Raw genomic sequence first — 17,744 nt, 5'->3', positions numbered from 1 at the left:
ATTCTTGGGTGGATGCATATGTACAAGTGGATCCACTTGATCTGCCAGCTTGATCTAGGTTATTTTGTTGCAAAGTGATGAGCATCTGTGGTGATAGAAATGGAAACTATCTAGGTCATTCCTGATATTTGGCCATCTAACCCCTCCATGAATGTGCTTGGGGATGACAAGCTTGACACTTGCCAAATAGTCCACCCACTTTGAGTCTATTATATTAAGTAGTTTAGTTTTTTTGCCTGATATAGTCCTTACTCAGTAAATTATTATTCACTGATAGATTTTAAACTAAAGCTGATTATGATTATTAATTTAATATTAATCTTATAATTGAATGATTAAGCTAGGCTTTTGTTAGAGTATATGATGTAACCATGGGGTAATGATTACAAGACATTACTTTTAGTATCCTTTGTAAATGGAATTTAAATACTTACCTACAGTTTTTTGCCTCTAGTATATAAGAAAACAATTGGGTTTTGCATATCAACCCTGTATCCATTGACTTTCTAAATTCATATGTTAGTTTTATAAATTGTTTTTTAGATTCCCTAGGACTTTCTGGGTAAGTAGCATTATCCAGTCGAATAGGGTCATTTATATATCTTCTTTTCTGATCTTTATGTATTTTATTTCTTTTTCTTGTCTTATTGCAATAATTGAGACCTTTAGTACATTGTGTATTAGGAGTGGTGAAAGCCAACGTCTCTGCCTTGATCCACATCTCAAGGAACATTGTTAAATATGATATTACCTGTACATTTTTGTAGATGCTATTTATTGGTTTGAAGAAGATGCCATTTATTGTTTTTAATTGATGCTTTAACTTGTCTCTTTCCCCCTCAAGGTTTTGTTTCCTGCAGATAGGGGCCATCTCATTTTATTACACCTCTAGTGCTGAAATGCTTTAACATGTATTTTTGAATGAAATTCACTAAGAGTAATAAAACTTTTTGTTCCCACACAAGCTAATAAAGATTTTTTTAAAAAATACTTTTAGAGATCCTGAACTTTCAACTGTTTGTCGGAAGTCTGGTACATTAATATTATATCCAGGGGATGAAGCTGCTAATTTAGAAGAATTTATATTAGATTCTCCTATATATCCTTCTACAATCATCATCATTGATGGTACATGGAGCCAGGCTAAGGACATTTTCTATAAGAATTCCTTGTTCAGACTGCCCAAACAGGTAAACTAATATTTTACCATAGTAGAATAAATACAAATGTATAATTATGTTGTATATGTTGTCTGTGAGGGGATACACATACATTTTATATATGAATTTGATGGTATTTACATATGTGAATGTATACATAGATGTGTATATGTTTATGTGTGTGTATGTGTTTGAGATATATGTATAGAAAATTTCAAATTTGTCTTTCTCAGTTCCCACTGTCAAACTTCACCATAGTTTCGACATTTTACTATATTAAGGGTTTCTCAGACATTTAATCAGAGAAGTCTAAGGATTAATTATTTCTATGAGTATTAATTTTTCATTAAGAAGTGTTATGTTTAAAAATTTTCATTTGGTAACTAAATTACCTTGTTCTTATTAGGAACGACTGAATTTTTATGAAATACTTTTTTGTGATTCATTATTATAACCATATGATTTATCCTTCAACTTATTGATGTAATTAATGATGATGATACATTTCCTAGTACTAAACCATTCTTGTGTTCCTGGAATGAACTTGGTCATATTATCCTTTTGATATATTGCTGAAGCTTATATTTTGTTTAGTGGTGTTGAATTATAATTTATATAATTTTTTTACTTTTAGTATCAGGCTTGGGTACTAAGATAATGTTAACTTCGCCAAATAAATAGGAAAGATTTTAACATTTTTCTATGGCCTGGAATAGTTTAAATAATATTAAAATTCCTTGCTCCTTAAAAATTAGATGGATTTCATTGGCAAAACCACCTGCCCCTGGTCTCTTTAAAAATGGTAACTTTTAAATCTTTCTTTCAGACTCTTTTAATGGACATTATTCAAGCTTTCTAATTGTATTTGGTTCACTTTTTAAGAACTTTTAGTTTTTCTTGGGAATTATTTCTTTCCTCTGAGTTAAATTGATTGCTGTATACTTGGAAATATTTTTACATAATTACTTAAATTTCTTTCGAATGTGTCCTTTCTCCTTTTTAATCATACATAGACACACACACATATTTTTTTTTTCCTGTGAACACACCACTCAATAGAGGTTTTTCTATTGTGCTTTTAATACTAATAGCCTTTAGATTATTTTAATGGCTATTATATTTTATTCTTATTTCATTAATTTGAGCTTGTATCTTGATCAATTTCTTTCACTTTTTTCAGCTTCCTTTTTCTGGTTTTGTAACATTCGTGCTAAGTACTACCTTCCTTTGTTAAGATTTGCGAGTTTCTTCTTTAATAATAAAGGGAGAGAAGACTGCAGTATTTCTTAGTATAACTTTAATTATATCCCATAGTTTTGGGTTCCTGTGTTCTTATATCTATAGCATCGATATAATTTATAATTTGTTTTGATTTCTTTCTATCCATGGATTATTGAGTTCTTATAACTCACTTTTGGTCACTTTTTTTTTTTGGTCACTTTTATTTTTATTTCTGATTCTGTTAGATTGTGATAAAAGAACATTGCCTGTAATATTTTGAATAATTTTATGATTGTTTATGGATAAGTACCTGTACTATGATGTAGAAAATTCACATTGTCTGTTTGGCGAAGAAAGCGTTTACATTTTTTTAAAGTTTGTTATTTGCATTTTTCTGTATATTTTTATTTTTGGCATACTTGGGCTATTTGATGCCGCAAAAGGTATATTAAAAGCTTCTGTTTATGTATTTTTAATGAAGTTATCCCTGCATTTCCAATAGTTTTGTGTTGTATATTTATCTGCTTTGTTTTTTGGTGAATATAAGCCATGCACTTAGTGAAAAATAATAGTGAACCTTGATTCTGAAATTTAAAACTCAGTTCTTTGTAGTTTAATTCCCTTTGACTGAAATGCAGTCATGGTTTTCAGATGAGACTCAAATATGCAAAACAGTTCTAAAAAGTAGCTAATGTGTTGAGTGCTTTGAATGGGCGAGTCCCAATTCCAAGTGCTTTACATGTGTTAACTTATTTTAATCTTCCACAAATCCCATGAGGTAAGTCTTGTTATTATCTTAGATATGAGGAAACTGAGGCACAGAGATGTTAAATAGTTTGCTTTAGATCACTATTTCACAGCAGAGCTGAGATTTGAACCCATCTGGTTTAGAGCCAAAGCCTATGGTCTTAATCAAAATAAACCCGTTTCTAAAGTGGAAAAATTTCATTTAGGATGTTTACATATAGTAGCTTCTGTAGGTTTATCTAACTTCTTAAATAATCCTTGTGTTACTTAAGAACCAGTCCATAAAAGACATGGATACCGTCAGATTGTGGTGCATTCCAGGTAAAATTTTATGTTCACATTGCATTTAAATATTGTCCAATATAAAAAAAAAGTTTAACTAAAGTGTTATCTCTATAAAATATTTTAGTGTAAATATTTCTATTTTGTTTGGATATACTATGTTTGCATCTCTGATCTTTCATTTTATGTTATCTTCATGACTACCACAGAGATGAAGTACATAGTCACATTAAAAAGATTAAAAGGTATTTTAAAAAATATAATCACCCAAATTATTTTTCTCCTTTAAATTGAGTAGCAGATAAGAAAATAAATAAATTAAAATTTCCCTAGTCCTTTTATGCCATACATTTTTTTCATCTTTTTTTTGTATTTCCAAATCAGAAGCAAATATAAGTGGATATTTGTTTAACCTTGAAATGGGTATCTTTCAACTATAAAATAAAAAAAATACTTAAAAAAACATCAGATAGGTTAGACTACATGGGGCAGGATAGCGCCATAAACTAAAGTGAAAAGGCAAATGTCTTTCTGGACAACTATGAATCAGATAAAGGCATAATAAGCTTAGAGTTCTTAGAAATGAATAAGGTAAAGTGAAAATCTCAATTAAAAAATGGACCATAGATATGAAAACAAAGTTCACAAAATACAAGTTAATGTAGTTATAAAAATCATCATTTACCCTTGTAATTATATGTCAACAGATACTAAGTTATAAACATTTATGTTGAAATAGCTTCAAACTTACAGAAAGGTTTCAAGAATAATATAATACAAAGGTTCCTCAGATATCCTCAAGTGTTAATATTATGTCATTTGCATTATCAGTGTCTTTCTCTCCCTCTCTCTTTTTCTGCACTTTTTGAGAGTAAGGAATAGATATCAAAATTTTACTTTTTAAAATGGAAATTTTACTAGGTCTAGCCTTTCAGGATCTTCTTTTCCTAAATTCTTTTTGCCTGAAGTTAAAAAATATATACATAGTAATTTAAAACCAAACAATTTATAAAAACTCATGTATATCTCGAGACAGTTTCATCTTCGTATACTTGGGAGGTACAGATAACCTTAGAAATAATTATAAGTATGGCTTTTAGAGTATCATACAATATCCAACCCAAGTATGAATATGGCTTGGTTAGATAAAATATGTTTCTAGAAGTCGTTGCAAAAAAAACAATGAAATTTGTATATTTACTCCTTTTAAAAAGGGGTGTGTGTGTGTGTGTGTGTGTGTGTGTGTGTGTGTGTGTGTGTGTGAGAGAGAGAGAGAGAGAGAGATAAGTTAGGTCGAAAAGGATTGATTTTTATTTTATTATTTATTTTATTATTTTTATTTTTAAAAATTTATTTAAGTTAGTTTCAAGTATACAGTACATTGGTTAGATATCTATTGACATATCTTTAGACATCTATAAAATAATAAAATTATTGATAATTATAGTTTTGACTACCTTCTACAAAACTAAAAAGATTTGCTTATTTTTAATATCTTTTTGATTTATTGAAAGATTTCCCATTTATATGTAATAATTTTTAGTTAATTAGTAACCCTATTCCTCAACTTTTCTAGAAAAAAGTTATTATATAATAGACTTTTCTAGAGACCTTGCTTTAATAAATGGATATAAATAAGTTATAAATAACATGCCTCTTTCATGTGTAATGACAGAAATCCAACTCTATAACTCAAATGAAGAAAGTAGTATATAGTTCATGTAACTGAGAAGCTCAGAATGGATAGGAATAATTTCAGCCTTGGCTGGGTGTGGTTCTCCAGTAGCTCCCTGTTTTGGGGGTTTGCATCACTTTGTATTGATCTAATTTTCTCTTATGATTGGCCTTCCTCTTTGATACTAGAAGATGTCTATAGGAAGCAGAGATTAGTCTCCTTGGTTTTATTTATCTTAGTAGAAAGATGATTTCTCCTTCCTAAAGTAGAATCCTGGATCATCTTATCGTTGGAGTTGGAGTGGATGGTGGTACCATTATTGACAGCAGAACCACATGAATTAGGAAGTAATTCCTTAGAGGACATGGTCTATTGTTATCAGAAGGATGATTTAAAAGTATGGATGGCTATTTGCGGATGACATGATTCTCTATATGGAAAACCCTAAAGACTCCACAAGAACACTACTAGAAACAATAAGCAAATACAGTAAAGTTTCCGGATACAACATCAATGTTCAAAAATCCATAGTGTTCCTATACTCTAATAATGAAGTGTCAGAAAAAGTGGAAAAAATAATTCCTTTTGCAACAACAACAAAAAATACCTAGGAATAAAATTAACAAAACATGTGAAGGACCTACATAATGAAAACTATAAGACCCTATTAAAAGAAATTGAAGAAGATACAAAGAAATGGAAAGATATTCTGTGTTCTTGGATTGGAAGAATCAACATAGTTAAAATGACATATTACCTAAAGCATTATACAGATTTAATGCAATCCTCATCAAAATCCTACTGGCATTTTTTTAAAAAATGGAACAAAAAATCATCAGATTTGTATGGAAGCACAAAAAATCCTGAATTGTCAAAGCCGTCCCAAGAAAAAAGAACGAGGCTGGAGGCATCACTCTGCCCAACTTCAAATTATAGTGTAAAGCGACAGTAATCAAAATGGCATTGTATTGGCAGCAAAACAGACACACGGACCAGTGGAGTAGAATCGAGAGTCCAAAAGTAAACCTATATTTATATGGGCAAATAAGTTTCAACAAAAAAGCCAAAAACATACAGTGGAGAAAGGAAAGCCTCTTCAATAAATGGTGCTGGGAAAACTGGAAAGCCAACTGCAAAAGAATGAAACTAGACTATTGTCTATCACCACACACCAAAATTAACTCAAAATGGATTAAGGACCTGAACTTAAGACTTCTCCCCAGAGGACATACAAATGGCCAACAACTATTTGAAAAGATGCTCAACATCGCTAGCTATTAGGGAAATGCAAGTCAAAACTGCAATGAGATGCCATCTCACATTTGTTAGAATGGCTACAATCAATAGGACAAGTAATAACAAATGTTGGAGAGGATGTGGAGAAACAGGAATCCTCATACACTGTTGATGGGACTGCAAATTGGTACAGTCACTATGGAAAACAGTATGGAGGTTCCTCAAAAAACTAAGAATTGATCTACCATATGATCCAGCAATCCCTCTACTGGGAATTTACCCCCAAAACTTGAAAACTCATATCCAGAAAGATATTTACACACTGACGTTCATAGCAGCATTATTCACGGTGACCAGGACATGGAAGCAATGGAAGTATCCTACAATAGACGATTGGCTAAAGAAGCTGTGGTACATATATACAATGGGATATTACTCAGCCATAAGAAGAGATGAAATACTAAAATTTGCAACAACATGGATGTACGTTGAAATAATCATGCTAAGCGAAATAAGCCAGACAGAAAAAGTTGAAAGTCACATGGTATCACTTATATGTGGGGTATAAACCTAAAAGCAACAAAGGAACAGGACAAACAAACAGAGACTCATGGAAATGGACAATGGATTAGTGGTTACCAGATAGGAGGGGGGAGTTGGGAGGGGAAAAATGAAATAAAATGTTAAAAAAATAAATAAAACCTCTCAATGACTCAAAAAAATTTAAAAAATAAAAAATAAAAGTATGGATGGGCAAACCAAAAACCCATAGATAACTATAGTCTACAACAGAGCAGTCGTTTACTTGTAAAAGCATGCTTGTTTTATACATTTCTTGGTTCATTCAAAGTTAGTGCTCTATATAAATATTTCAGTAGTTCTCTATTATAGTCTTGTTCATCAAGTACAAAATAAAAATGTAAAAGGAAAATTTAGGTCAGTTCTTGTCCAAGTTTCCCAAATCTATAAATAATGTATTTTAAGTTAACTAGGTTTTATTTCTGAATGTAGTCATTTTTTTTTTACCTCCCCTTAATATACATAAACCCACATACCTGCTTTTTGCATATATTTTAGTTGTTACTCTTACTTTAGTTGATCCATTCAATTTCTCTAGTATTATAAAAATTTTGCTCCATATGTATGAGAGATAATGTCAGACAGAAAACAAAAACCAGAATTAAAATCTAAATTATTGCTTTTCTTTACAGAAAAAATATGTAGGTTTTTGTTTTCCAAATAAGCAAGTAACCATATGTGAACTTCATACTTACCTAATTGAGGAATGAAAGAATTGTAATGCAAACTCATTAACTTGACCTCCTTTTAATCTGGATTTCTAATATATCCAGACCACTTGGCAGTGAATCTCTTATCTCAGAGGAATTTTACACAGGAGACTCTTGACATGTGTTAGGAATAAATCCAAGGTGAATATGGAAATGTTGGTAGAAGCTTCTGGCTTTCTTTATAAATTTATTTTCAGTGAATATTTTCGTATCCTTGTTCTACTGCCTTTAAAATTTCCACTTAATGCTCAATTTCTAGCTCGATTGCAGAGCACTGCTGGGAACTCTTACTGGTTAAGACATTTTAATGAAAACGTTTTCTCCTGTCTACTAGAGCTATTATAGACTAGTTAATGTTACATATCTAATCTGTTGAGAAACTGACGTTTATCATTCTTTTAATTATTTTTATTGAACTATAATTGACATACAACATATTGGTTTCAGTTGTACAGCATAATGATTCGATATTTGTATATATTGCAAAATAGTCTGCACAGTAAGTCTAGTTGACATTTGCTACCATACAAAGTTACAGTTTTTTGCTTGTGATGAGAATATTTAAAATCTGTTCTTTTAACAACTTTCAAATATGTAATACATTATTAACTATAATCACCATTAGTACATTACATCCATATGACTTATTTTAAAACTGGAAGTTTGTCCCTTTTGACATTCTTCACCTACTTTTCCTACCCCCTACCAATCTTTTCTGTATGTGTGAGCTCATTTTTGTTTGTTTGTTTTTAGATTCCAAATGTAAGTGATATCACATGGTATTTATCTTGCTTTGACTTATTTCACTTAGCACAGTGCCCCCAAAGTCCCTACATGTTGTAGCAAATGGCAGATTTCTATTTTATTGTTGAATAATATTTCATTGTGTGTGTTCGTGTGTGTGTATGTGTGGTGTCACATTCATTCATCTGTGGACACTTAGGTTGTTTCCATATTTTGGCTATTGTAAGTAATGCTGCAGTAAACGGAGTGAGATATCTTTTTGAGTTAGTGTTTTCATTTTCTTTGGATTAATCTTTTAATTTTATCTAAAACTTCGGATTTGTTTACTTCTATTGCAAGCATTAGGAATTGGCTTACTTTTTAATGCCCTTATCCCCTGAGAAGCGATTTTTTTTTTTTTTTTTTTTTTACATTTAGGATATATAAAAGATTCTGGAAAACTAGGGAACAATACGGCTTCACTGAAATATAGATTCTGAATAGCCTGTTCTACTTTTGTTAAGCGCCTTCTGTACTGTACCTTCTAGTAAATATGTTTTAAATTAGTGCCACAGCAAAATTACTGTTTCATGTCATGAAACTTCAGTGTCCTGTGGCATGTAGAACAGTTGAATGTTAAATGCGGAATGCCCAAGGCTTACTATTTCAGTGATCAACTCTTTTGACCTTTGTTTCAAAGTCTATCCATGTTGTAGCATGTATCAGTACTTCACTATATTTTATGGTTGAACAATATATTGTTATATGCATATACTGCATTTTGTTTCTCATTCATCCATTGATGGACCTTTGATTCGTTTCCACTTTTCGGCTATTGTGAATAATGGTTTTATAAATATTTGTGTACAAGTTGTGTGAATACCTGTTTTTAATTCTTTTGGTTATATACCTAGTAGTGGAATTGTTGGGTCATTTATTAACCTACATTTAACTTTTTGGAGAACTGCCCAAAGCAGCTACACTGTTTCACATTTACATTTCTTCTAGTAATGTGTGAATGTTCCAGTTTCTCCATGTCCTGAACAACACTAGTTATGTTTCTTTTTTAAAAAAAAATTTTATTATTATTTTTTTAATTGTGGCCATTCTGGTGGGTATGAAGTGGTATCTCATTGTGATTTCGATTTGTGTTTCTCTAGTTACTAATGGCGTTGAGCATCTTTTTATGTGCTTATTAGTCATTTGTATATTTTCTTTGGAGAAATAGCTTTCAAATCTTTTGCTGATTTTTAAATCTAGTTATTTTTCCTTTTATTGTTGAGTCGTAAGTGATCTGTAGAATAGCCCTTAATCAGATTTATGACTTGCAAATATTTTCTTCCGTTCTGTGGGTTGTCTTTTTTCTTTCCTGAGTTCTTTGATGTGCTTTTAATTTTGATGAAGTCCAATTTACCTATTTTTTTCTTTCGTTCTTGAATACTAGATGTTTTAATGCTCAGAGAAAATGAAGTGAGGAGAAATTCTTGGAGGCCCTGAATATAAAGTCAAAAGAAAGTTCAGATTTGGGAGAATTGCTTAAAATTCCCTGGGTACCAAATACTAGAAACAGTTTCAGACGTGAAAAACTCGTTATTCTATTCTTTATTAATTTAAACTAATTTTTCAAACTTTCTTATAGTGGTTATTATATGCCAGTCACTTTTCTAAATACAAATATTATGTCATTTGTCACAACAATTTCATAAGGTAGGTATTTTTATGATTTCCATTTTGTAGAAGCAGAAACCAAGGCAGAGAGATAAGTAACTTGCCCAAGGTCACATAGCTAATAAGTGGTAGTAGAACTAGTAAAGAGTTCTAATATATATTTTTAAAGTTTCTATATCAAATACGATTTTGATATTAAGAAGATGAAAGAGTAATCCCTAATCTTAATTACAGAGAAGGATAGAGAAGATATTGTGTGAAAGAATGTTGATAATGGGTTAGGGCTGGTTTGGAAAATTCTGCTGTAATTTGCTTAAGCATCTAATGCCATACTAGTATGTTTTTCAAGTGTTTTATATATTTTTTATACCTTTCTTATGTAAGCTCCTTACATACAGAACTGGAAATGAGAAGAAGAGTAGTATGTTGCCTTTTTACTCTGTTGATCGTGTCTTTTGATGCACAGAAATTTTCCTGAGAAATGAATGACATTTTCCTTGACAGTAGTAAAGGAAATTGAAATTTTGATTTCTCTGGAGTTTCTTGTTTTTAGAAATACATAACAAGGTGACTTTCCATGAAGATTTGTTATAGTACCTTCTGTAGATACCAAAGGAGAGAATGATGTAGAAGTTCACGTGACATCTAGAAGTTCACGTGACATCTAGCTGTCCTTATTTTTTCACATTCGCTTTTTGCACTATGTTGAAGTATCTCTTATTTAATGGTAGATACATAGTGTTCAATGATAATTTTGAATTGTCCTTTATCATTTGCATTATCCTACCCACAGGATAGTGAATTGGTCTATTTTGACATCTTTGACTTGTCATTAAGTAGCCCAATAAACACATTATTACCACAGTTCCATTGTCCGGATCATTCTGGTACGTAGATGCCTATATGAATCCCCACATGCTTATCTTTTTTTCCCATAAGGCCTCTTAAAAATTTCATATATCATTGACTTGTATTTATTTTGAGAATGTATAATTCTTTTCACTGATTTATTTTTTTAACTCATGCAATAATCTACACGTTTAAAGTGTACAGTTTGCCAAGTTTTGACATATGTATGTAGCTGTGAAAAACCATCGCTACAATGAAGATAATATATAACCATCACTTACCAAATTTTCTTGAGCTTTACAATTCCTTTTCCCCATTTTCGGGCAACCAATGATCTTTCTGTCACTATCAATTAGTTTGCATTTTCTAGAATTTTATGTAAATAAAACCATATGTCATATGCTTTTTGAGGGGTATAACTTCTTTCAATCAGCATAATTATTTTGCAATTCATTCTTGTTGTGTGTATCAGAAATTCATTCCTTATTATTGCCTAGTAGTAGTCCATTATGTGGATATACTACACTTTGTTTATCTGGGTATCTGTTGATGACCAATTAGGTTTTGGCTATTACAAATAAAGTGGCCATGAACATTCATTACAAATCTTTGTATGGTTGTATGCTTTCTTTTCCCTTGCTTTCACTTTTCTTGCTTTTTACCAAGAAGTATTAATACTTTTCTCTGAAAAGTGGAATGCCTGGAATCATATGATAGGTGTATGTTGAATTTTTTTGGGTGGGGCCAGTGTTGGAAAACTGTCAAACTGTTTTCCAAAATAGTTGTACCATTTTACGTTTCCGTCAGTAGTTTATGAGAGATCTTGTTTCTTCATATTCTTAACACTTGGTATGGGCAGTGTTTCTCATTTTAGCCATTCTAATAGTTGTATAGGGATATCTCTTGTGGCTTTAATTTGCATTTACCTACTAATTAATGATGCTGAGCACCTTTTCATGGGCTTGTCATCCATATACCTTTTTTGGTAAAGTGTATACATCAGATCTGCTCATTTTTATATTGGCTTCTTTGTTTTCTTACTGAGTCAGAGTTCTTTATATGTTTTAGATACAAGCCCTTTATCATATATATGATTTGCAAATATTTTATCTTCTTCTGTGTCTTATCCTTTCATCCTTTTAGCATTCTCTTTAGAAGTGCAGAATTTCTTAATTTTGATGAAATTCAATTAATTCATTTTAAAATTTACATACATTATTTTTAAGATAAAGAATCTACCAGATAAGTCAGCTTATTTTACTTTTATGCATGAAGGATGGAAAGAGCTAAAGTTTTTATGGTTCAGCAAGACAGCCAATTAAAACACCAGATTTTAAAAATCAGATTAGAGTCACAGGACATACTAAGATTCTTTGAATCCAGATGACTTGAGAGACTCCTTTGTTTCAAGTAAACATTTGTAAGGATAGTTTTATCATGGAAAATGAAAAAGGATGATTACAGCTGTATCTTAATACACAACCTCTCTGCTAGACTAGGATGTTCTTGTGAATGCTATCTGGACAGACCTTTTGACTCAGAACATTCTGTCCTCTGCAGCTATAGGAGAAAGAGCCTGAGTATCTCTTCTTATCTTTCTGAGATTCCTTTCACTAGCAATTGCTAATTAGGAGGGCCTGTGTTCTCAAAGACAAACCAGAAATTCCAGTGGTTAGTAGCTCCTTAGAGAAAAGGGCAAGACTGAGAAACTTAGATATTTACAATGTGAAATAAAAAAAAGAAAACTTATTTTAACAAATCAAATGTGGGTAATGAATTTTTTTGGAAAACATATATGTATATACTCAAGTACATAACATGTATATACATATTATCTACTCAAATATTTATAAACACACATAAAATGCAATTGTTAACAGAGGTTGCTTTATCTTTTGAGATTTAAATAAAGTTGTTTCATGTTCCTTATCAAATATGTTGTGGAAGTTTTCTGCAAGAAAATCTGCTGTACTCTTATCTCCTATGGATGTTTATTCTCTTTTCTCAGCTTTCTGTCTATCCAGATGTGGAATTTTGCTCCTTTCCTGCAATTTACATCACTTACACAAAGCATTCATGTGTGTATATAGTAGATTCTAATGAATATGTAGATGAAGTTGTGGGGCTGGGGAAGGGTTGTAACAAGTTGAACTATTTAAAATTAAATGTTTAATAATTCTTTTCTTTCTCCACACACTCCCAGTTTTTGTCTTTTGCCATATTTTTTCCTCCTTCCTTCCTCCTTCCTCTCATCATGTGTGTTTATCTTTTTATCCTCTATTTTCTTTTAGCTTTTCAACTTGCCACTACTTCCAAATTCAAGAGAGATTTAGGTATGTTTTTGATTCACTGCCTCTTTATATATCTTATTTTGTGTAAGGAATTTTCCTAAATGCAGGCAGAACCCTTAATGGCAGCTGGTTAAAAAACAAAAATGTTTCATTAATGTTACATAAATGCATGTGTTAAAAAATCCATGTGTTATACATATTACTGTGGAGGTTGCTTGACATTGTGGATTTTTTTCTATGTGAGCACAATACATAAATATTGTAATTTATTTACCTTTACTTTTATTGGATGTTTGGTGTGTTATTTCTATATTTGAATGAACATCTTTGAACACATTAGCTTTTTGAACATTTGAGAATTTTTATTTGATTTCTAGAAGCAAATTTTGGGTCAAAAGGTATGTACATTTTATATTTTGAAGGATATTGCCGGATTAGTCTCTGCTAGCAATTATGGAAGTATCTGTGGTCTCATACTCTCAACAGTCCTGGATATTATCATTTTAATTTTTGCTAATGTGATTGTATAAATTGATATCTGATTATTGTTTTAAATGTCTTTTTAATCAAATATCCTATTTTTGCTGTAACCCTAAATTTAATATAGACACTAGTGTGCATTAAAAGACGTTGGTTATAATCTTAAATAAGGAGATCTAGAGATTTTGATTCTCTGTTCTTTGTGACATAATTTCATACTAATATGTATGTTAAATTATCTAATATAAATTATATTTTAAGGCAAAATGTTATTTATCCTTAACTATTTTATTTTACTTAATTTTAAGATATGCATTAATAGATAGGATTATGGTTATGCTAGAGATGGTAGACATTCTATTTTTTTTTTTTTGGTACATTATACCTTTTACATTTCTGGGGAATTCAATTTTATTTTTGATGAGATTTCATCTTTATAATGACGGTACATATATTTTTAGTACTCAACTTTTAAAGAATATATAGGTGGTAAGAATCTGCTTTAGGGAGTTAGCTAGAGATTTGGAAGTCTTAACTCTCTTCTTTATAATTCTAATAGGCTTCAGAGGACCAGATCATACCTGTATTCTCAAAGTTTTTTGAAGCAGTCTCAAGTATTACTGAGTGTTACTGTTTAGAATCCTATTAACCCCATAACAGTGATTAGTATTCCTTCTAAATTGCAGTATATAATTATTGTTTTAAGGAAATTAAAGCAAAACAAGCAGGAGGCTATTTAGTTCTCCTTAGTAAATATGGTGTACAATGTCCATTTCTCATAAGTTCAGTTATATATTTTTATTTTTATTTAATTTATTGGGGTGACATTGGTTAATCAAATTAGTTTTCAAGTGTACAGTTCAGTAATACATCATATGTATATTGCATTGTGTGTTCACCACCCAAAGTCACCATATATTGGACCCCCTTTTACCCTTATCTATCTCTTCCCTAACCCTCTTCCCTCTGGTAACTACTAAACTGTTGTCTGTGTCCATGATTCTGTTTGTCTTGTTCATTTGTTGCTTTCAGTTTTATATCCCACATATGAGTGAAATCATATGGTTCTCAATTTTTTCTGAATGACTTATATCACTTAGCATGATAATCTCAAGATCCATCCATGTTGTCGCAAATGGCAGTATTTCCTTTTTTCTTATGGCTGAGTAATATTCCACTGTATATATGTAACCAGCTTCTTTATCCAATCATCTGTTGAAGGGCACTTTGGTTGTTTCCATGTCTTGGCCACCGTGAGTAATAGTGATATGAACACTGGGTTGCATATATCTTTATGGATAAATGTTTTCAAATTTTTTGAGTAAATACCCAGAAGGGTGATTGCTTGGTCATATGGTAATTCTAGTCTTAATTTTTGAGAACTCTCCATGCTATTTTCCATTGTGGCTGTACCAATTTACATTCTCATCAGTATTATATGAGGGTGCCTTTTCCCCCACAACTTTTGCAACACTTGTTATTACTTATCCTGTTGATGATAGCCATTCTAACCAGTGTGAGGTGGTATCTCATTATGGTTTTGATTTGCATTTCCCTAATAGCTAGTGAAGTTGAGCATCTTTTCATATGTCTATTGGCCATTTGTATGTCTTCTTGGGAGAAGTGTCTGTTCAGTTCCTTTGCCCATTTTTAAATTGGATTGTTTGTTTTTTTTGTTGCTGAGTTGTTGTATGAGTTCTTTGTATATTTTGGATATTAGCCCCTTACTGGAGGTGTCGTTTGCAAATATCTTCTCCAATTCAGTTATTATTGACATTCTTTGTACCTATGAAAATACACTGATAATCCTTACTATTTGTGTAGCAATTTATAGTTTTCAAAACTATTTATAATTTATTTGCTTCCTAGAAAAACCTTTTAGGTAATATTGTTGTCACTGTGTTGGAGGAATATTGACTGAAGTTTTTATCACTTAGCACAGTGAACATTAATAACCAAATTTTTTGTGAAAAAGTTGCAGTTTTGAGATGTATTTTTTCACTATAATTAATAATATTGAATATATATTAATGACTAAGTTAAAACAAAGATTAATTAGTAATAAAATCTGGTTTTGATTATATGATATAATATATATATATGTACCTGAAGGATATAATGTCAATATATAGAAAGATCATACAGTAATACAATAATCTATTTATGTGGCATAAAAGGGTATCAGTGACTTTTTAATGATTTATAAGCTTACAGCATCTGGTCCTTTGATATTAACAATTTTGCATGCAGTCCAAATCTTAAGTTTCTTATGGCAATCATTTTTGTATACATGATAGAAGATATCTCAAAAATTATTATAGATTTATAGGTTCTAGCAGATATAAAGTCTACTTTTCTCAAATGTATGCTTGCAGAAGTGATTGTGATAGGAAAAAAATATATTTCTTATTTTTACACTTTGCACTGATTAGGAACATTTTAAATATGTATATTCTGTAAGCGTGAATAAGACTCATTGAGATAATTATGTTGAAGAAAAATTATGATAAATGTTTAGAGGTAACTGTAAATTTAACTGTAAATATTCAGTTTCACCCGAAGATGTCATCCTTTGGTTTATAGAAATCTGGGTGCTCTTACCAGTTTATTATATATTATTTGTACTTTATATGTATATAAAGTACATATTCATGTACTTTATAATTTTAACTATACATTCTCATATATGTACCTACTTCTGTTTCATTTATTTAATAAATATTTATTGGATCCCTACTATGTTTTAAGTACTGTTCAACACAAAGGTCGTACTACTTTTTCTTTTTGCCTTTGAACATTTGATAAGTGGTTATAAGCACATTTGAAGTTCTCCACTGTTCAGTATATCAGCAAGTTAAATAATTATATTTTCATAAATTATTTTGTTTCTCAGAGGATCACTTAGACACAGTGATAATATATTGATATGGCATAAACTGAGAAAAGGTATTGTTATATGATAATATAGACACATTATTAAAATGTTTTATGGTAAATTGCCCCAAACATAGAAACAATAGAAAAGAATTAAGTGTGCATCATTCAGAAAAATTTAAGATTACAGTGAACCATCTGATTTAATTGAGTTAGCTTGTGCTAAAAATAAAAATTCATAATTAAGTCGTTTGCTCTCCTGATGATCTGAGTTGATAATCTACTTTATGGACAGTTAGGACACACTTAAAAACTTTTCTAATTTATGTTGACAGGTCTCAGACACAACCTGCAGCCCATTGTAATATTTAACTAGTTGCAATAGATCTCCTTTGCTTAAATTCACATGGTATACACCAGTGTATTGTATACCATTATATAGCATTTTCTTCAATTACATGAAAGATGTGTCTTAGGCAATATAATATGCTTTAGAGAAAATATCAGGCATTCTGGTCTCTGTGTTTTAATTTGATTTTCAGTAAAAATCAAACTATTAAAAACTAAACTGGTCAGGATTGTGAAACTAGTATCTGTTTTTCCCCAAATTTGAATGTTTTAATGCTGCTTTATTATGTTTTTTTTAACATACTTTAACATTTCACAATGTTAGATTGTCAAACACTCTTAACCGTGTAATGTATATACTTACATGCACTTGGAATCCTTCTGCCTTTTTTTCAGTGTTTTGAATTTTGGGATTTAATGGGAGATTATAGGGTTGTTGATTGTTTTGTGACTGCCAAAAAATACAGGCAAAAAATTATGGAGAAAATATCTAAACTGTTGTTACTAGAAGTTTTAATAATCTTTATTATAAATAATTATAAATTTATTTATATATATTATATTTTATAATATAGTTAAATCCTGAGAGAATATGAAATATATGTGAATATATAAATTCTTAGGTAGTGATAATGATTTTGAGACCATCTGCTACTAAGTACAGCAGAAAATAAATTTAAGTAGTTATTTTATCATTGATTTTTGTTTAATCTATTAACTCTGTTATCCAGCCTATCTTAAAACAAAATCCTTAATATTTTTTATATGTCAAGATTTTGACTATAGTTTCTGGAAGGATAAATTTTTCTTTTCAACAAACTGAGCTGTCCTTTATTCAGTTCATTGCCACAATTTTGCCCTCATTATCTTCATAATAATACCATGTCTGCTAAACTTGCAT

At 30.6% G+C, this 17,744-nt stretch overlaps 1 protein-coding gene across 2 annotated transcripts in view; it reads left to right on the top strand.

Moving 5' to 3' along the window:
• Nucleotides 1–17,744, top strand: part of DTWD2 (DTW domain containing 2) — a 94,833-nt gene that overhangs the window by 25,004 nt on the left and 52,085 nt on the right. For both annotated transcript variants that reach the window (XM_011358268.2, XM_011358267.2), the window contains exon 4: nucleotides 998–1,190. In XM_011358268.2, the coding sequence (XP_011356570.1) occupies nucleotides 998–1,190 (193 nt within the window). The remainder of the gene's footprint in view (nucleotides 1–997; nucleotides 1,191–17,744) is intronic.

This window comes from Pteropus vampyrus, unplaced genomic scaffold (assembly GCF_000151845.1).
Source record: "Pteropus vampyrus isolate Shadow unplaced genomic scaffold, Pvam_2.0 Scaffold39, whole genome shotgun sequence".
Taxonomy (NCBI): Eukaryota; Metazoa; Chordata; class Mammalia; order Chiroptera; family Pteropodidae; genus Pteropus; species Pteropus vampyrus.
The sequence above is the reverse complement of the archived record's forward strand: the minus strand, read 5'-3'. Positions and strand labels throughout refer to the sequence as shown.